At 35.6% G+C, this 21,769-nt stretch overlaps 1 protein-coding gene across 3 annotated transcripts in view; it reads right to left on the bottom strand.

Annotated features, from left to right (window-relative positions):
• The window catches only part of LOC139122440 (proto-oncogene tyrosine-protein kinase receptor Ret-like), a 62,819-nt gene that overhangs the window by 23,777 nt on the left and 17,273 nt on the right, over positions 1-21,769 (bottom strand). For 2 of the 3 annotated variants that reach the window (XR_011549470.1, XM_070687812.1), the window contains exons 2-6: positions 9,815-10,075; positions 8,896-9,153; positions 8,098-8,345; positions 7,679-7,856; positions 6,069-6,274 (exon numbers count right to left, since the gene is read on the bottom strand). Coding sequence is in view for 2 of the 3 variants with exons in the window: in XM_070687812.1 (XP_070543913.1) it covers positions 6,069-6,274; positions 7,679-7,856; positions 8,098-8,345; positions 8,896-9,153; positions 9,815-10,075 (1,151 nt within the window). In the remaining variant the exon portion in view is untranslated. The remainder of the gene's footprint in view (positions 1-6,068; positions 6,275-7,678; positions 7,857-8,097; positions 8,346-8,895; positions 9,154-9,814; positions 10,076-21,769) is intronic. The other variant, XM_070687813.1, reaches the window with a different exon arrangement.

Genomic DNA, 21,769 nt, shown 5'->3' with positions numbered 1-21,769 from the left:
GAAAATCGGACATTTGGTATATTGGAAATTGAAAAAACGGAAATACGAATTGTGGGAAATAGAGTTTGTCAGAGGGAAATTTGAATGGCAAAACACAAACTACTATGAATGAAACACTGGATTAATTCTAGCGATCCTTTCCCTGCAGATTGGGCAATGAGGGGCTGCAACGCGGCGGCACAGTCAGCACACGCACAGATGTGACCACAGTTTAAAATGACGTGCCATCCTCACAGCAGTATACACCTGTTTCCTATATTTCAATCTCAGCCCAAAGATTTTAAATTTAGAAATAGGCCTAAAAGTTAATATCAAGATGATAAAACCATTTGAAAATTGAAAATTAGCTCCATTCGATTTTCTTTTTTGAAAATGTAAATTGGTTTATTGGTTGGCCGAATGTGCCACGGATTGGGAGCCTGGTGATTTAGGCGTTGTTGGTCGATATTTTGGCGCAAGCATTTGGGAAGGGTCGTCAGGTTTTGCGTATGCGTTTTGGTTAGAGTCACCAATTTTTGTGTGAAACTACAAGAAGGCATGATGGAACTTTAAATGTACTTGACAAGAGTAAGATGATTCAAAGTACACATGTAAAGAAGAGGTTGATTTTAGAATTTCTCATTACTAAGATAACGATATACGAGAGTCTATGGGGCAAAGTATTAACATTTTCTTCACATATAGCTATAGTATAGCTACCCCTGTACATTTACATATATTTCATGATTGACACAAGTGCGTGTGTATAGGCCTACAAGAAATTTTATTTTGTAATTTCACTGGAAATGGTGATTCAATGAACGTGGCAGTCTATGAGGAAACTATGATCATTTGGTTTTTTACGATTCAAAACTAGCTATATCTGTGCATTTATAGACATTTAAGGGTTGATATATAAATATATTTGATAAGAACAGGTGGTTAATAGTGAATTTGTATACAAGGAATTTGACTTTTAAATATCACCGACAATGTTTCACTTGTGTGAAACAAATTTATGTTTCAATAGAAAACTAGCTAAATCTGCGCATTTATACATGTTTTACATGAGCTAAGTACATTTGATTAGAATAGGCCGTTTCGAAGTATAGATGTGAACAACAAATACGATATTGGAATTTCACCTGAAACATCAATTCACTTTACATGGTGGTCTAATGATACACTATCAACAATTTACCCCTGCTATATTTGCTGATATTGTCTTATATTGACTTAGACTGTACAAAGTTTCCTGACAAACAATAATAACGCCCTCTTTACAAATAAAAGACTTAGTCAATCTACACATGAAGATAAGCATTACAGCTATTGTCCCTTTTAATTTTGAATAGCCAATTGTACTTCAAGTATTGATATAATTATTAACTGTGAAATGTGAACTTTCTTTCATAAAATTAATTGAAACCTTCCAAAATAGTGATCATTTTTTAAAATGAAAAAGATTCTTTCAAAGTCAAACGTAAAATGAAAAAATGGTGTCAATTAATATATTGTTGATTAAATTGTGAGACATTGGGGAGTCACTCTTTTTTGTGCATATAAAAACAACAGCCCTTCTTCCCGTAATTTTGTCCACCCCCCCCCCCTCCCTTGACATTATGCGTATACAACCTGCTTGGTAAAAGGTTCATAATGCATTGCTTATACATCCATCGTTGTTTTTTTCCTACTCATGAGGGAAGATAGGTCGATCGCACTTGCCATGTTCAATTCATGCTGTAGGTCAGCGTTTGGTGTTTTTCTTATACGAGCAACTTTCAGTGCAAAGTGAGACCAAGTCTAAGACATGTGTACTGTACCCCGATGAAATGTTTTGTATATATTATGTGAGACATTGTAACAGTTACAACCAAAACAAAACCAGCTATCGCAAACTTCTAAACTCTAGCCTGAAAATGTTCATAGTTTCTTGACTGACCCGAAATCCAATACAACTACAGTTTTTGCAGGAATTCTACTAGATTTCTACATTGCGTTTATAAAATTGCTATTTTGAACCCTGAATAATTTCCATGGAAACGTATTACATAGAATTGATATCATTATTTCCGACCAAAATTATCTCCATGCTGAAATTTTGGTGCCAATTTAAACTGTTATTGTTTTTCCGAATCTGATTAATAACAAATATAATGACAATAAATAATAATAATAAATATAAGTATTATATAGAAATAATAACGCGAATAATAATAGGTTCAATTTCCGTGAAATTTTCACTATAAGGGTATTTTGGGTCGAAAAGACCAAATATGATATCAATTTCACTGCCCCGTGTTTCCATGGTAACCATTTGGGGTTGAAAATTTCAGTTTTTCTAATATCCCATGAAAAGTAACTTTAATTAATATGAAAATTATCGAGTGGGGAGCTCGGGTCAGAGAACACACACACCAGACTTATTTTAATGTTTCTAGTTGCCATGGTAACTATTTTGGGATTGAAAATTTTACTTTTCCCTAATTCCTATTAAAGAAGGATTGATTAATATAAAAAATTGGTCATAAAGGTTTTTCTGGTTAGCCATCCAAAAATATCACACTCATTTTAATGTGAGGTGTTTCCATGGCAACCATTCTGGAGTAAAAATTACCAGTGTTTTTATAGATTCCACCTAAAATCCAGTAATCAACAGAATGTGTTATATCAAAGGATATTTTAGGTAAGAAAGACCAAATATCCAGTGTAAAAATCATGTAATCAACAGAAATACTATACCATAGGGTTATTTTGGGTTAGAAAGACAAAATATGATATCAACTTTTACTACCCTGTGTTTCCATAGTAACCTATTTGCATTTTAAAATTTCAATTTTTTTCCAAATTCAATTAAAAGTAATCCCAGTTACTATGCAAATGCTCTCCTAAGTGTATTTATCACAGCATGAACTCCATGTTCATTTTTGTTTTATGTTGCCTTGGTAACCATTTGGTAACCACAGTTTTTTTTTAAACCATAGACCCTCGAGAGGATCTATGCTTAAAACATAATTCACTGTTTTTTATTTATTTTATGGATTCATAAGTAACAACTTAGAAATTTGTTCTATAATAATAATAATTGTAATTTCTTTGCATTCATTCTAGGATGAATAGTAAAGATAATGTATATTGGGGCCATTCTGGTCAAAAAATTATGTTTTCCATTAATTTTAGTGTGTTAGAATTAATTTTATATTGACCAGAAATAATTTTTGAAGTATTTTTAATTTTGTTTCATGCAGTCATCCCAAATAAGTGTTATATAGTAGAGTACTAACTCATTATGCATCAAATTATGTTTATGCCTTCAAATTAATTTTATGTGCTAAAATTAATTCTACTAGTATCTCAAATTAATTTTATGAACCCAATTCCCCTTATCACCCAATGTACCATTATTTATCACAGGCAGTAACAGTAGCGCACAGTTTTTTTTATTTAAAACATAATTCACTGGTGCTTATTTATTTTATAATTAACGACGTATTAATATTCATTTTATAATAATTTATTTTTATTTCTTTGCCTCATTCCAGGAAGAATAATGAAGAAAAATTATTTCTGATTGTTTAACTAAAGTAAAATTATGACCATGTAGTGGTGCATTATTTTTTGTGTGACCTAGCATTACCCCATAAACTCTATGATTAGCTTGATCTCCCCTTTCCATGGTAGCAACGGCTAAATTTGAACATGGTGCCTGTATACCTTTAAACACTTTTTAAAACCCAGCAGGCCAAGACAAGGGGGAAATATTATAAGTTAAATGTTTCATGTTTAATACTGCCCAGGGCTCGAAATTAACTTTTTTCCCTGGTAGTCCACTTGGGCTACCATTAACTGAAGTTGGTAGCCCAGTGACAGTGGCTTGTAGCCAATGTATATTTTAGATTAGGGGTATTTTTGTTTCGTTAACCAGACAAGAAAACGCTATTTTACAATATTCTGCCCATGAAGTGAATTTTCTAGTCTTTTGATGTGTGTACTTGCACATCTTTAATACCCAAGGAAACAGGTATAATGGATGACAGTGGGACTCAAAAGTTTAGTGACCCATTAACAACCCGTTTAACTCTCAGAGTTGTATGCAGATTTTAAAGTCGCCATGACAACCTGACAACAACATGGCCTTTTTAGCACTAAGACATAGTGTAGCAGGGCTAAAAATAGACCATGGCCCTTCTGTCGGGAGGAGGCATAATTTCTCTTATTGTGATTGAAACATTATTATCAAAATGCAACGAGAATGCGTTTTTATCGGCCATCGTTTCCTGTGTCTGTCATTCAAGTACGCCAGTTCGGATATTGAAACTTTGTTGCAAAGTTCCACCGCACGGCCGGTTGTCTTCGTAATTTCAAGAACAAAGTCATATTATGGCAAATTTCTGTGCCCAGCTGGGTTTGACTGCATTTATCTTGCTCGTCCAAAAGTGACGGACGCATCTTTCAACCTTTCAGCTTAGTGAAAAACGCATTTATTGATTCGCCAAAGGCCTGTGGATTCGCATATTTTTGCACACGTGCTACATGTACATGGGAAAAAGTTCGACTCACTCTAACCCTCTCGATTGTTGAATACAACCATGGTCAATGATGAAGGGCGGCAATTTCATCTGAATGATTGAACGACGTGAAACGCAAAGATCTATCGCATATTTTCCGGCAATATGTACAGTACTGTCAGTAGAAATACTGTAGGCCTATACGCTGCAGTTACGTAAGCTTATAAGCTTATACTCCACAAAATGGCCACAGGCGGCGTGAACTCTCTGAAAGGATGCGCGCGTGTTCCAACAGAGAAGAACGCGAATCGTAGGGTCTCTGCCAGACTATACTGCCAGGGCAAAACATGCGAAATGCAGAAAAATGTTTATTCTGCAATGCCAATATGACGCTTACGACGTAAGTCTGAATAAGTTTTAAATTATACATCAGAATTAATCCATTGTACATTGGTACATTGGTACATTTATGAAAGAATTAGTACAGGACACGTGTCTGAAATTTTTTTCAATTTTAGGTCAGTTAAGTTAGAGTGGGGATGGGAGGTCTGAGACCTAACTTAAGAGAGAGAGAGAGAAATTGTTAATTTATATTGGAAATCTTTTTCATAGTCATGACCTTTGACGGAAGAAAACTAAAACTAAAATTAAATTGAACCGATTGAACTTGTATCCGTAAAGTTTGCACAAAAGTTAAAAGTCTAGGCCTGCTTGTATCGCGTAAACTGCTTAGTGTCACTTTTCCGACAAGCGTTAATTATCCCTTGGCTTAATGATATCCCCCTCTCTCCGAACAGTATGATGCATAATTCTGCGCTGCACGAACAACAATTGGAAGTCACCCCTATTGAAAAAAATAAAATATACAACACCTCCTTTTCAGAATTCCCACACAGCTTCAATGAACTGTTATTAGATTTCTATATAATACTTATAGCCCCTCAACTCGTAATAATAATAATAATAATAATAATAATAATAATAATAATAACTATTATTATTATTATTATTATTATTATTATTATTATTATTATTATTATTATTATTATTATTGTACTTGGGCCTCAGCCCAAGTACATTTGTTTTCATTCCGTGGGAAAAAACTCTGTAAGGTATAACCATTTCTGGCTGAGACCAGGGAGGGCATAATGTCTTAGCTTCATCTTTCTTGTTATTATTATTATTATTATTATTATTATTATTATTATTATTATTAAAGTTGTTGTTTTTTGTTGGTGGTGGTGGTGGTATTATGGTAGCGGTGGCAATAAATGAAAAATTATTATCAAAGATTATGCTTTTGGTGCTGTTTGTCTTGTTATAGCTCACAGTATTATTGTTGATGTCGGTTTCATTTTGGTGTTTACCGTAGATTATTTCTGCATACGGTTGAATTCTGTTGAGAGTAATATCGTGATTCTTCGTGTGTTTTTCATAAGTTTCAAGCATTCCCTGTTTGTTGAACGATTGTTTAACTTGTACTTCCCATGCATGTTCCAAAAGGTATATTTTGGTTTCAAAGGAAAATTGCTAACAAAACGTTTGACATGTTTGGTTTGAAAATTCAAGAAATTTACTGACCTGTGTATGAATAGATGCGTTTCTGTACAATGAAGTCTCGTATGGATTTTCTTGAAATTTAAAAGGCACTTCTTTAAACTCTATCATGACATTAAAGGTAATACTGGTAGATACGTTTACGCTCGGAGGAAAACTGTTATCTATAAATATAACCTGCATTGAGCACAATTGTCGATGGTGAGAGATAGGAGTCTTCAGCTTGAGATCTGCAACATTCAAAAAAGGAATCTTGTTGAGGTTGTGTTTTACAATCAATGTAGCCAATACTGTGGCACAAAAATAACAAATAACTTGTCCTTTGCAACTTACGAATGAAGCAATGAGAATTTGTAACTGCAAGGGGCCTATAAGCATGATGATTTCCTTGGATTTATTATTGAGCTTATGATGATAGTAATCCAATTGTACTCTATGATTTTGTAATCAGAGATACACTAACCTGAACAAAATCGGTATTTGTATACAATGAAGTTATCAAAACTTGATAAGGCTTCATAGGTATTTCAATAGTGTCTTTCAATTCATGTTTACAACGAGGAGATACTATAACATTTCACACAAAACAAGTTTTGTACTTCTGCAATAGTGCAGAGTAATACTCCATAGTGGCTATCTCGTTTATAACAAGCCTCACATTAACCTTGGTCCACGCGACGAATTTGAAAATAATATTTAGTCATAACCTGATCACACCAGCTTGAAGCAGCAATATAGGGCTCAGCCCTTGTCGCGCAAGAGGTTAAGATTAGAAATTCCTGTATGTAGATGCACAGTCGACGCTTAGTTGATCGATAATAGTATTGATTCATGATGAGTAATAGGAAAAAATATAATGGAAGTAATTGTTACTTGCTATATACATTATTAGGGCAACTGTGCATCGTCTAAACAATAAATTCAAACACCGAGTTTACTTGGTCACCCACTGATGCACGCGTTCAGTTCACACATGCTTTGTCAGATCCGGACAGGTGGGGATTTTATATTTAATTTGTAAAAAAAATGGACTAATGGCAATTGTTGTACATAGCATTTTGCATTTACCCCGACAACAACCAATTGCGTTTAATAAGAGAAGTATTGTCCAAACATTATCGTTGCCATGACAACTGTATTGTCCGCCTTCCAGTAATGCGAGCTGACAACCTTTCTAAAACTGACAATTTGCATCAGCTATTGAAATTGAAGGCGCTTTTCTACATGTGAACCTGCTGTGTCGTCTACAAAATGAAACTCAGCATTCTTGGCGTGTGTCCTCGTTCATATATGGCCGACAGTTTTTTTTTCCGCTATTTCTATTTTATTGCTAATGGCAACAATATCTTGTATCAATGACGAGATTAAGAAAAATGCTGTCTGGCTAATGGCATCAATATGTTTTGTTAATGGCGAGTTTAACAATAATACTTTGCATGTTTCGTATTTGTTTCTTTACAAGCACCCCAGAAAATATGACGGCGTCCATGTAATCGGAAACACATCCGATTATTTGCATTGTATATAGAACATGCGCATGGGTAGTCACTTAGCCACCGGCGCGACTCATATTTAGTTAAAATCTTGTTTTTAACTTAAATATCATTGAAAGTACGTAATGTAAGTATACGTACCTGTTTCTACTTTAGAAAGAAATGTATCTTCTCCGTTGTCCTCCCTAATTGTCTTCAATATTATTTTGCCGATTTTGAATATCGCACACTCATCCTGTTCTATAGTGACATTATAGTCATCGATTCCAATGATGTCTTTGTCGTATACTTCTAACCCTGGCACGGGAACAATGTTTCCCTAGAAATGTTCAATGTTTCCTTAGAATGTTAAATTGTCAGCACAAACCTTGTGTGATCTGTGTTCTTTCCGTAGAGATCGCGTTCAATTTTACTTGTAAAATATTGTTCATGATACAAATGTTGTGATAGAAACATCGAAATACAAACGACAAATAAGACCTAAGTACATATCTTCTGCAATATGTTGCATTCTAATTAACGTATTACCAACTTATTGTACATCTGAAAGTTTGACTAACCTTATCTCTGTTTCCTATCACATGTGCAGCCAACTGGTAAGTTCCGCTGGGTACACTAGGACCACTGGCGTCAACTCGTAACAGATGTACTTTGACTTCAACACTTTCAGACGTATTACTTTGCTTTCCCCCAATTACTTCGCATGTTACGAGAACGTTTATCTCGTCGGTGTTTTCCATTAGTGATATACTCTTTGTCGCGAGAATGCCAGTCGAAGTAGATATTTCAAATGGTAAATGTTCGGACACTGAAAGAAATATTGTTGGCCCGGAACTAGTAAATTCAGCTTGAGTTCTTCCACAATGCACTCAATTTATGTTCTAACTTCCCAAGCACTAATGTTGTATTATGCTTAAATAAAAGCTTATCAAGTACTTCGGGGAAAAGCGACAGTTGTTCAGAAAGGTGGAGTTTCTATGGAATACCAAATCAGGAAATAATGACGTTTTCATTTGGAAAAAAAACATGTTGGTTCAAGTAGCAATGGAGAATGCAACGATATCAGACTGATGAAAATGGAAAGATCAATATTTTTCCAATAAACAACTACAACTGGGAAGGCTATGGAGGCTACAGAGTGCATTTGAATTTTTAGAATTATATTCAATAATTTCCTATACCTGCTTTAAACCATTTAACTATAAAACGGATTTATCAATATTCCTTTAAGAAAAAATTCAAAATCAGTGATTAAATTGTGATTCATGACAATTCACAGTGTTCAATGCTGTACCCAGTAACAACAGTAATTGAAGTTTGTAAGTATTATGACCTCCAATATCACTTTAAATTAATACCTTTTGCAATGCTATAGCTCGTCTGTACATCTGGACAACGTTGTTGTTCCCCGAAAGATTTCATGGTCGCAAATGTTTTGCTGTTTGATTCAGCCCTTTTCGTGAGGAAGTAAATCCTATCTTCAACAAAGCATACTGAGCAAGGAAATATATTTGTCCGTTGTTCTACTAAGACGAGAATTCTCGTTGTTGCTTCTTCTCTGTAAATTTTTTGCGGTCTGTTCAGCACAGCTGTAACTGTGAGCGAAAACCTCCAACCTGTCGATGATAAGACAAGATTCTAAGGCTGACGCACGGGTGTAAATCGTCTTACTTGATACAATTATTATTCGATCAATTTTGGCTAGTGCCTTATAATATCCCAACGAGACTGGAGTGTACAGGTTTCCATCATAAAACTATGTTACGACACGTTTACGTATATTGCAGTCACACGGTAAGATAGTACACTAAAAGGTGTTGCTGAGGCTTCGTTCTATTAATACTCTGTGATACCAAAATAAAAAAATATTTAAAACGTTCAAGGATAAATAGAATATTGTTCAGGGAAGATACTTCCCGTTTGAATTAGACTTTGCAATTTTGCATTTAATTTTAATTTACCGATTTTTAGCGACTGTCAAAGGGAATTTATAGAACAGAAAGTCTTATCTATCTATCGTGTATTTGGACGAGCTATTTGTTCTGTTGTCTGCACGGACAATGAGTACAGCTGACCTTCACTAACTTGACTTACTTACTTTGGTTTTATTGAATCTTGTGTAGTTATCTTGTGAATTTTGCTATTTGTGCTCTCCAATGATTGTTTGGAAAATTGCAAATCTAATCGTTTACCTAACCACAATATTTTGCCCGATACAGTCTTTTACACTTGTCATATATTCCATCATTTCATTCAACACATAATAAATTATCTCACCGTTACAGTTTGAGAGACTTTCGGTCGACACTATGTTTCTTCCTATTGTCGTAAATGGTATTTCGGTACATGGTATTTCACAAGATTCTGGATCATCTCTTGAATCACAGGGTTGTAATATTGATTGACATTTGAGTGAAAATGTCAGGCTGCCAAGTCCGTGGTAGATGACGTGGAAAGGCATGATTGGTTGTAGTGGCTTCACATCCACAGGTATTGACGTAGTGTATGTGGGTTTCGGAAAATACAGGCCGGTCACTGCTGAAAGAAATATATCGGATATGTTTTATGTTTGCTTGCTTACTTTCTCATCACTGATTGGTTTGGTGAAAGCTTGATTTCTTTTTTCCATTCTCTATCTTTCATCTTCCATTGATACCATTTTGACAGAATATGTTTTCCATTCGTTTCTGATGCTGCGTTCACAAGAACGGTGAGGGGGCTGGAGGAATTACGGAGAGGGATTCGATAATTCTGGGGGTAGTAGAGGGGAGTGAATCTTCTGTTCTGCCTATAGGGGGGCCATGAAAATAGTTTGGTTCCCAACATTCTGTGGTCATTTAATGGCCCCAGTATCAGTAATAATCAAACAAAATCCATTTTGTCGGATTGTATGATGCCATAAAATTTTCGTAAAAAAACAAGAAGATGGCCTTGAAACGGGGCAGAAGCTGCAACTGTTGATAATTTTTTTCAATATTTCTTTGCAATGTATCAACAACAGTATCTTTGAAGCATGCTGAAACACACAATATTTGTATTTGTCAACAAAGCCTGTATATATACATATTGGTGATAATTGAATTAGAGTCCAGAGTGAAAGTTATTTGTCAATTATACAAATGCTCGGTACATATGCACAGACTGTGTTGGCAAGCTGAATTCTGGACAGTTCAACATGCTGTAGGGAGTAGAAAAAAAGGAGTTGTAAAAGCTGAACAAAATATTGTAAAAATTCTCAAAGTTAATACAGCTACTCCCCTGCTACTGCCTACGGGCAGTGTCAATGTCACTGTATACCAGTGACAGTGATAGTTCTGACTCTAATGTAGATGAAGAAGAGTTTGGGTCATAGGACGCCTTATTGACAGTAAAACATACTAGGGATTGCACACAAGATCAGGCCAGAAAGCAACACGTGGAAGACCAGGAAACTTAACAGTTACCAATGAATTTTAAATTCTGGCATATGAGAATGATCAAACATTAGAGAAAAAGATGAGGTCACAATGCTTGATTTTCTACAAATGTAAAATAAAAAGTCACGGTTTTTCTCCAAAATTACTTAAAATCAATATTATATAAAACTATTCATTTCGAGTTCATGTAGTGAATAAAATTTCCACATGCTCATCGTACAATAACACAAAAGTAAAACTTTGAACAGTAAAGACTCTAATTTAAATGGAATAATGTGTGACTAAATGGAATTATTTATTTGTTACCAAATTTGCCATTATTGCACCCAAAATTTCTGAGATTAAAATGTTTATTTGATGGAATATTTTAACCTACCCGTACTTACCAGTAGGACATTTATGAATAGCATCTAAGTAGTATATGTCTTGTACTTTTGAAAAAAAAAATTCGGTAGGTCTGTTTTTCACAATTTGGCAAAACATAGCCAGGAGTTCACTATTTGTAAACTCTCTCATGATTGTCATTTTGTGTGCTCTTCAGCTGGTTCAATTGACCTTGCTAGAGTTGGATTAGGTCAAGTCGGCGTGGACTGGTAAATCCACAAAGTCCACTGACGCATTTAACAATAAACCAGTTTAAGAACTTGCCTTAGAAATATGAATATCTGAGAACAGAACTATGCAATACATGTTTATTTTTTTATGCGTGCATTCCTAATAAATATACGGTTATTTGATACTTTGAAGCGGGCTTGATAAAGTTTGACCATATAGACGAGCGGGCTTGAAAATCTTTGAGGGCATTGAGGGGGCGGAGTCTAAAAAAAATTTGATTTCAATCGCGATTCCTCCAGGCCCTCCTCCCCACCTCACCATTTTATGTGAACGCTGCCTTTATTTATATATTCGTATAGACATCCGTCTGAGTCAAAGTGTTACTTCAGATACGAAAGTCGATAATAACACCCTGTTAATAAGCTAGGGATGTACGACTTTTTGCCAATTGAAGTATTTTTGTAAGATTCATAGTACCTTGGCAAATTTGAAAATTTTGCGGAGAGTTGTCGATGAATCACGACAGAAGCTGCATCATGTTTGGGGAAAACAGTTTAGATTTGTGTTACGCTATGTTTCATTCTTACCGGTCACTTCCCTTGATGATGTGAAGGTATAAACACGCTAGTAAAAGTACGTCCGGATAAACCATGAAATCGGATATGCGAGAATCGACGAAGATTTATTTCCCTGACATTTACTTTTCCCTCGGGTGTTAACTCCATGAAATGTGTATAGCACGGTACTTATACACTTGTCGTCAGTGGTTAAAATCAATCAGGATCTATTGATAGGACTGAAACTAGGTGACACAGTTGCAATTCAAATATCCAAAGAATAAGCTGTGATCTCTATAGATGCGATTTCTAAATGATAACTATAGATACATTATCCCTATTCGACAGATTGCATTCTGATAGCTTCAATTCCCATGCAGCAGCAACTAATATCAATTTAACTTTTGCCTTGACAGAAAACGCAAGTCTATTTTGTAATGTTTTAACTTCATTTTTTTAGAAATCTTATAAATTTTGCTGTCTTCTCATCGCACAAGTCTCCATGTGTCATAAGTCGTGGTTACAGATTACTTTAAGCATATAATGTAAGGGAACATCATAAAAATCATGGTAATCAAACCACGTGACTATATTAGAACAGTCTCATTATTATTTGACAGATAAATTGTCTCGCAAATATCGTATATCAGACTGTGTTCTCCTACAAACCTCATATTGGTGATGAATTCTTTTTAGGCAAGGAAAATGTCGACAACATGGCCAACATCGCGTCTAGTGATTCAATGTACACCCCGTTGCAAAAGTCAAGAACTCCAAAATATGCATCTACAGATTAGATTTTACATCGAGTACTAGTGCTATCTCTATGTGAAGTTATCTCATTTTAACATTAGAATTTCCAAGAACTGTTTAACTGCGATTCGTTGCATGAACGCACGTCAGTCTCGTCGTTGACGTTTTAATTTATCCAGCTATGATATGTTTTAATCAAACCTCTATTTCGTGCCTTCTTCCCAAAAGGACACATTAACATGTTTATATCGCATTTTTCCTTGGATCCCTCGGTGAGTACCAGTGCCTACATTTGGTATTTCAGCAATACATTTATATTGTTTATTGTAGCACACTATTAATCAACTGTTTTACTGTTTTAAACTTGATCAATAGTGTGCTACCCTTAACAGTAAAGATCAATACGGCTCTACTTAAACCTAGCAGCATATGTAGTTTATCATCACGTATAAAACAATACTAAATGACTGTTCTGCATTGTTCATTCCACAAACAAACATTGTGAGAGCCTTTGTATTCGAACAAATTTATTCTCGACCGATAGTGGTTTATATTGATCACAACCCTCTTGTTTTTCTGCAGAAATTAAAAGGCGAAAATCAGATATTGTTAAGATAGAGTTTAATGTTACAGGAGTTTAACCTTGATATTAGACATATCAAAGGCAGAGACAATTTAATTGCAGACTGTCTCTCTCGTATTTAGAGTTTATTGTTGTTCACATTTTAATATCACATTTGTAAAAGAAAGATTTTTCTTTGAAAATTTTCTTTATTTGAAGAGGGGGTGTTATGTAGGTCATTTCCCCTTCACTCATGAGCTGAGTTTGATTAGTCAAGATCATTCTCAGGTCACTGTCCTTTACGACCTCACGACCTTGAATCCAATTAGTCATGTTTGGAATGTTCAGCAAATTTAATTAGTTGTGTAAGGGAGATAATTTTAGAGCAGTAATTTGCATGTCAATAAAAGTTCTAGATTGTTCTATACGCTCATATATAAGCACATGAGTATAAATAGGGGACCGGCATACTTGCAGGCAGACATTTTGGGATCGTGTCTCGTGTAAATTCAAGTCTTTGGAAGCTCCAGTAGTATTAATTTCAATGCTTTTCAAGACCTTCACTGCCGCGCTGGATTTACTCTGTGGACTTTGTGCAACTTCAAGCCTGCAAGCACGTCAAAGGACTACATTGGTCTGCCCCACTGTCTGACTTTTGAGTTTTGCCGTCCCAGCTGCGATACGTAGCCAGTACACTCCCTGACTTAGCGATTAGTTTTATTTATTTTTTTCGTAATAAATTTCGTTTATACGGATATTGCTGAGTTCACCTTTTGTTCGTTTTTCTCTCACGTAACAAAATACACATTTTTCAGCCATATGCTAACTGGTTTGTGAGATTTGTGAGAGGTTTGTGAGAGTCCTCAGTGTCTTCTTGAACCTGATTTGAAATCTAAGTTCAAATCAGTCGCCGTTACACACGATTAGACGATTAAAGTCAAGACACGGCATTATTCAAACCCGGTAAGTACCCTGGTACGACAGCTTAATATCAGGATAGAATGATATACTCAGTAACGGCAATTTCCTCCAAACTACATTCTCTCCATACAAATCCCTTTGTGTTCAAAGAAAGAGTGGTTTAATTATTTGCAATGTTGCCTTGTTTTTGCTTATGCCGTCCATATACCGTGGGTATAATTCTGAGATTAGTTACACGGCTTCAAATTTTGTCAAATCAAACCGCTGTGCCGAAATCATATATGGAAATTATAAGGTACCAGTTATTCTGCATGCCACTTCCGATTATGTTTTCTTTCTGTGCTACTTCAAATTTTTTTGTCGCAGTAAATATTTGATCAAAACGTTCTCTTGGTTTTCAGAAGAAACGTGTTGGTTACCGGTTACTTTATGGGAAGGCTGCATTAACTGGCATGGTACCTGAAACCCGAGTTCTTGCCTGACCAACTCGGGTGACAAACAGAAGACTTTTAATCCCCAAGGTGTGAATGTTCCATTGTTATGTTTATCTAATCCAGCTGGTGCTATTGTATTGCCATTGTAGGAAAGGCAGGTCTGTGAAATTGATCCTCTAGGGAAGTCGGGTATTCCTAAGTTAATGGAGCTTTCCCGTAATGCTTTATGAGAAGCTCATATTTTACTCTAATACAATTATTGTTAAACAAAATTCCTTCCGATGTTAGTCGATGGATATGTTCTTGATGACATGTCTTGACATTAACAAAGTATTTCAACCGCTTTACAAGCCTTGTGACGTTTGTTTCAGTAATTTGCTGTTAAACTTTGCCATACATCCTATCAGCTGTTACAGATGTCTGTTTAAATAAAACCCACTGTACAGAGAGTGCAATATTTGCAAACTTCCCTTAATATAACCCTATTCTACCCTATTAAGACATTGAAATAACACCCTTCCTTGACCTTATAGTATCGTCACTCTTTTGTGTAGTATTCGAAATCTGTTTTTGAGGTTGTCTATGTTAATCTGCTGAGGTTGATCTATTTGTTCGAAATGTTTGATCAACATTGTGTGAATTTCACAGACAATTTTCTGTCTGTCCACCTATCATGATATTTAATCGGTAAATCTATTTTACTTACAATGTACTTGCTTAGTTTTAATGTACTCTGTTTAACTTACTCTGACATATTTTGACCACCAACTATTCTATTTATTGGTTTCAAATAACTTTGCATCTATTCAGCAAAAATGTCATCATCGCAGAGAAAACAATTGCTGGATAAATCGTTGCCGTGTATCCACTTTATCAATTCAAAGGTATTTCACTAACGTTGGTTACCTAAAAGTAAATGAGAAGCCAAGCTTCAGTTCGATTCAAAAGCTTTTGATGTATGTCTGAGTGTATTGACGCCTTTTGATGTATGTCTGAGTGTATCGACGCCTTTGTAACTAACGCTTGCATCTCCACTGTAATTTAGGTATATTTTGATGAAAATCATTTAATTAGTCTTTCGCTGATAAGTCCTAGGTTTCATATTCCAAAAATAATTACTATTGCATACTTGCAAGTACAAAAAAGACAACCCTAAGTCCATTCACACAAAATCTCCAATTATCTGTGAAGAAGAAATATGTATAGTCATATCTTTTGGTCATTCGATTTAACCTAATCCCATCGAAATAATGTAAAAGTACAACAGAGAGGTAACTCCAGCACTTTGCAAACAAAACAGACCGGAAAGTACGGCATATGGTCTTAGTTAGTAAATGACTTTAACCTTGAAGATCAACATAATTTCCAATGAGCAATTACTGTCAATTGTTTCTTTCTGCTCTGCAAACTTTACTTTCAATGATCACTATTTGATACACGTCACAACAGATATCAGCTTATAGGTACTGTGTTTGCAAGTTTCGTGAAAAGTTATGCGGGATTATATAGAAATGTACGGCACTGAGTTAATCAAATTACAGAAACTGGAATTTCACGGTACCACTGGTTTTTACCTGAGGTAATATATCAGCGTCATTTAAGAAGCGAAACGAAATCTTCATATCTCAAATGCGCCACTTCCAAAACCTGCTTCTTTTTATCACTAGCCACTGAGTGAATGAGCAGCAGACACTGTCTCTTTCCCGGTATTCGATCGGAATTACCGGCATTTCTCTCAAATATACGACCTGTTTCATTCAACAACAGTAATTAAACCGACGTTAATAAGTGTTTTAATTACACCGTATCTGAGATTCTATATATGGTTACAATTTCATGTTGAATTATGGTCATGGTTGATGCAGACTCTACACTGTGTATAATTCACAGCATCAACTCAAAAGTGGACAAATCACACCGTATAATGAATTTTTTTATCCTGTTATGGTAGAATATTGTTAATGGTATCAACCAGTGTGCGAAATTAACGTCGGTCCGACGGTCCGAGACCGACAGATTCTCGTCGGGCCGAAAGTTTTTAGCAACATGTCGGTCCTTATGACCGACTGGAATTTGGAATAAATGATGGAAATTTCTCCATCAAGACCTGTAACAGATATAACAGATGCAGATGATGACTGACTCTGAATCATGTGATTCAGACTTGAATGTCATGCACCTATCAATGTTTTCCACCGTGGGATCCCCCGGAGTGCGGGGCAACAGGGGATATTGATCGCACTTCGCGTCCTGGTAGTGGGGAATTCGATCTCTATGGTACGCCAGACCGGGGGGGGGGGGTTGACACAACATAGTAATTTTTTTGTCTTGCGACTTTACATTTACAAAGAGTCTAATCCCTCCGATCGACGCGCATAGCACGGTGAAGCTGATTACATTCAGATCAGGATGAATTACGTCCGTGCATGCAGATTCTAGGAATGGAATGGATTGATTTTGGTGCAACAATGTGACACAATATTATAATAATACTCGTCTATTGAGTGTAACCCTGGTAATGTTAACATATCTGTGTCATATATGATAACAACACCCAGTATCACTTCACTAGTTCCACACTTTAAGTGTTCGGAATTTACATGTACACAAATGTACATAATACAGCCCTTAATTTTATCGAACTGACTCCATTTTCCTCGCTTTGATTTTCCATTGAAGCGCTCAAAACATAAGCGGTTCATAGAAGAGTTTAAGACAAAAACCTACTACGAGAACAGTGCTGTTGACTAAAATAAACATATTTGGTTTTGAACATGGAGGTATTTTTTTACATCTATGGTTTTGAACTACGCCCGATACAAGGACTAGATGTTACACGACAGCCTAATTGTGCTACCTGCAGTCGACAGGCAAGTTCACGTTTCGCTGCGTTTGTTTGTGGACCGCTAGAACATCTTGCTTGCTCGTTGGTCTTTAACCAAAGTTCACAAGGCCGACTGTTACCACGATATATCGTGATAACAAGTGTACATTTTATAAAACAGAGCGGCCTTATCATTAACAGTTTTGTCGAGTTGCACGATCCCTCGTGTATACTCTCAGAGGCCGAGAGTAGGGCTTCAAATTGTTTCGATGTATACCGTTTCACGACAGGCAGGCAAAACTCACCGTCATCCTGGACTGTATAGGCCTAAATGTCGCAAAAAATTACGTCTTTTCAGATTTTACGGTATCATTAACTGATCTTGTCGATATCGATGTTTTCAGCAGTATTGAGTGTTTGTCAAACTTTTCAGAGTCATTTTAATAACTTAGAGCTTTCAAAGGGCGATGAGACCCAGCAATCGCTAAGGCAAAACTTTTCGATCAGAAAATATGCATTCATTTCCGCGAGTGGCGACGTGTGCCATTCATGTTGTCTGCAATTTCTATAATTGAGAAAAAGTTACGATACTTGTCCTTTTAATTGAAAGTATAACTTCATCTGTTTCTTCATAAATGCAACAGAGGTCATATTTAAGCATCTTTATATTTTTTGAAAAATTTTGAAAGTAATCCATACGCCATATCAAAATACATACCAGATATTTTCTCCCTTCTGTTTTACATTACAATAAAAAGTCGTAGTTATCAATGTTTGCATAAAAATTTATTCATACACTCCCCTTACTCATGACTGTTTTCAGGGTACTAAGTTATTCACTCACTCTTCTACCACTTGCGTTGGTTTATTTCAGAAGTGATTTTCAGCTCGCCAACCATTTTCAAATCACAATATCACATGCCCTGGTGTAGTGTACAATTGTACATAGTAATGTAGAGAACAACATTCCCAATAGAAAGTCATGAGAGACAACTTTCTCGCTTTCATCATCCACATGTAGCCAGTGAATGAGGCTGTATTCCCGGCCCCTGGGTGTTTGATATCGTTTTATTGTCCGAGAGTGGGGGGATTTGACATGGCTAGAAAAAATGTCAAATTCTCCTGTTAGTCTCATAGTCCCCCCCTTGGTGGAAAACATTGACAAATGTGTGCTCATGACAGATCCTGTCAGATTCCAGATCATGTAGATGAACATTTCATGATCATTCACTTACACTATTCTGCAATTTATGTGCGCAATAGTCCTTTGGAGTGAATACTTGAAATATTACAACATTCAAAAGCATAGTATTGGTGGAGAAGTTGACTTTAATGGTCGTTAACACTGCATTTATTGAGGACCGGTAGTTTTCTGTAAGGACCTGAAGCTTTGGCTTGGTGCAGGTCCTTATGACCTGAAGCTATTTTCTCTTAATTTCGCACACTGGTATCAACACATACACAGCAAATATGATGTAAGTATTTGGGTTATATTCATGCCAATGTGTTACTGTTATTTGCAATGCTTTCTCATTGCATGTTGAATATTGATGTGTGCAGTCAACTTGTCGGTCGTGTTTTCTCAGTCTTTACGTGATTCATTGATTTTCTGTCATTGTTGGTGATGTTACCAGGGTGATTGATTTGTTGGCTTCTCTTCTTGTGATTCTGATCGATAAACTGCTTTGAGCGTCGCCAGATACACTCACTTTCAGTATAAGCCACAAGTTCTCGCACGTGTTATTTCTTTTAATATCGGGTTCATCGACAATATTGCAAAGGTGTGTGAAAGTACATCTGTCGCGGAAAAGAGGCATGGAGTGTTCGCCATTCTTCTATATATTCTTCATTTACTATATGTGTGTGTACTGTGTCTGTGTGTGTACTGTGTCTGTGTGTCGTCTGCTCCACGCACACCGTGTTGTTCGGTCGCGCACAGAATTGCAACATCTAAGTCGGTTACTGTGACCAACTCTTTTGGGTTGGAAGCAGTGGCCGACTGGTTTTGTGTGAGGCCTATCAGCTAGGCGATGTTGCCGTGAGTGTGTGTGGGGTACGAATCCCGTTTGGGTTATAGTAAAAAATTTGTATTCAAAATAAGGGACTAATAAGTCAGCAAGTCTAATCTCATACATATTTATCTTCATTGGAACATTTTAGATCGACTATGACTGAAATAAAAATGCAAATTTTTAATTACGAGATTGTACGTTTTGTTAATACTGTGAAACAAAGTACTCATTGAAAAGAAGAATGATATTTCAGAATTAGGTTATCTGTACATAGAAGATTGATTTTATGTCGAAATGGAGAAAGTGCATTTATATTTGTAAATCTCATGAATTATTTTAGTAGTCTATCATTCAAGACAAGAAAGTCATCGTATATCACAGCCTCGGGGAGCGACTTCCTTGGATGAATCCTTTACATGTGATTATTCTGCATTATAAAGTTTAAGAATTAGGCCAAAGTAAGTATTTGTGTAGCCATTAGTCTGTATTATAAAGATAAGAATTAGGCCAAAGTAAGTATTTGTGTAGCCATTATTCTGTATTATAAAGTTAAGAATTAGGCCAAAGTAAGTATTTGTGTAGCAATTATTCTGTATTATAAAGTTAAGAATTAGGCCAAAGTAAGTATTTGTGTAGCCATTATTCTGTATTATAAAGTTAAGAATTAGACCAAAGCAAGTATTTGTGTAGCGTTGTCACTTTCAAGGTGAAGGCGAAATTGAAATGTTCGACAATACGACAACATATTCATCAGATTTGGCTATCACAACATAACACAAGCGAAGACGACGACAACGAATACAGCTATATTAAAGTAAAGGTGGTCGTAATGATGGTAATGGTGATTTGTGTTTTATGTTAATGGTAATAATTTGAGATAGTGATACATTGACAATAATAAGACATATAATATGTTAATAATGATATATATTGTTTTGCCAAAAGAATAATTACTTCTGTAAGACCCTAGGTAAATTTTGACGCACTCTCATGAAACGGGCCATAACGAAGTGTACACGTTAAGCGTTGTCATTCATTAAGTAATAATTTAGTCTTTTCATTGTGTGGTTATTGTCAATAAAAGTCAGTTTGTGATTTACGTGATTATAATTATGCTTGTATTGCTTTTATGTTTTTCTATCGTCATCTTTAGCAGTGTTCATAGAATGACAATTCAGCTCGATTATACAAGGTCGGCGAGCAAAAGCCTCACATCAAAAGAACTGACTAAGGGCTTGCTTGTCTGTTCGACTATACACTTATACATCTACGCCTACAACAAAACGCTGTCTTGCGTTCACTTCTAGCCTGTGCTGTATAAATGAGGTAAAATTTGATCTCATTATTTTGCTAGCCATGAAACCAAATTGGATATCAACAGGAAATTAATATTAAAAAAACTCTCTTCCCATGCACTATGGATTCTTTCGATGAGTGTTATATTGATTTGTGTAAAAAGCTTTCGTCTTGTTTATTGGTAATTCATTTAATTACCACATAACCGCGGCTTTGCTCAATAATAGTGTAAAATTATGATTAAATCGTGACTACGCTTGTCAGTGACAAAAGATTTGAATTTATGAATTTATAACAAATTTCACACATAATCGGTTTATTCATCTTCATTTCAATCTTCATATTCGTCGTCAACGTTGTCATTATGGGAGGCTATCATCGCCTCATAATGATCGCTGTAAATGCGTAATAAAACATTAGAAGGGGTTTTATCACAGTGATAAAAGTGCACACATTAAAGATATAATGGCTACAAGAGCAGAGCTAAACATGAAACTTGACTGAAACGCTTTCGTTTAATGATGCTCAGGCAAAATTTTAAATTTTGTTGTCTGCTTCTGTATAGGTCACCATATAGTAAACAGATATGAACTGTAAATGCTCACGTGTTTCATTATATATTGTGGTTTTGTGTAAATTTTAACCTTGGCCACATGTTTGCAACTTCATTGAAAGTATTATGATCAACGTAATGAACAATAATCACCGCCGATTAGGTCATGAAGTATACAAATATGTAATTAGCTGAAATAAAATATTAAAGTTCTTTTACTGCTGTCATTGATCACCACTTTATATAGCAAGTGTTATTACCGTTGGCCAAGTCCTTCAAGCCATATATGCCGAGCTGTGAAAGCTCATTAGACATGCAAATTATAAATTAGCTGACATGAAAATGTGAA

The sequence above is a fragment of the Ptychodera flava genome, chromosome 22, assembly GCF_041260155.1.
Source record: "Ptychodera flava strain L36383 chromosome 22, AS_Pfla_20210202, whole genome shotgun sequence".
NCBI classification, from domain to species: domain Eukaryota; kingdom Metazoa; phylum Hemichordata; class Enteropneusta; family Ptychoderidae; genus Ptychodera; species Ptychodera flava.
The sequence above is the reverse complement of the archived record's forward strand: the minus strand, read 5'-3'. Positions and strand labels throughout refer to the sequence as shown.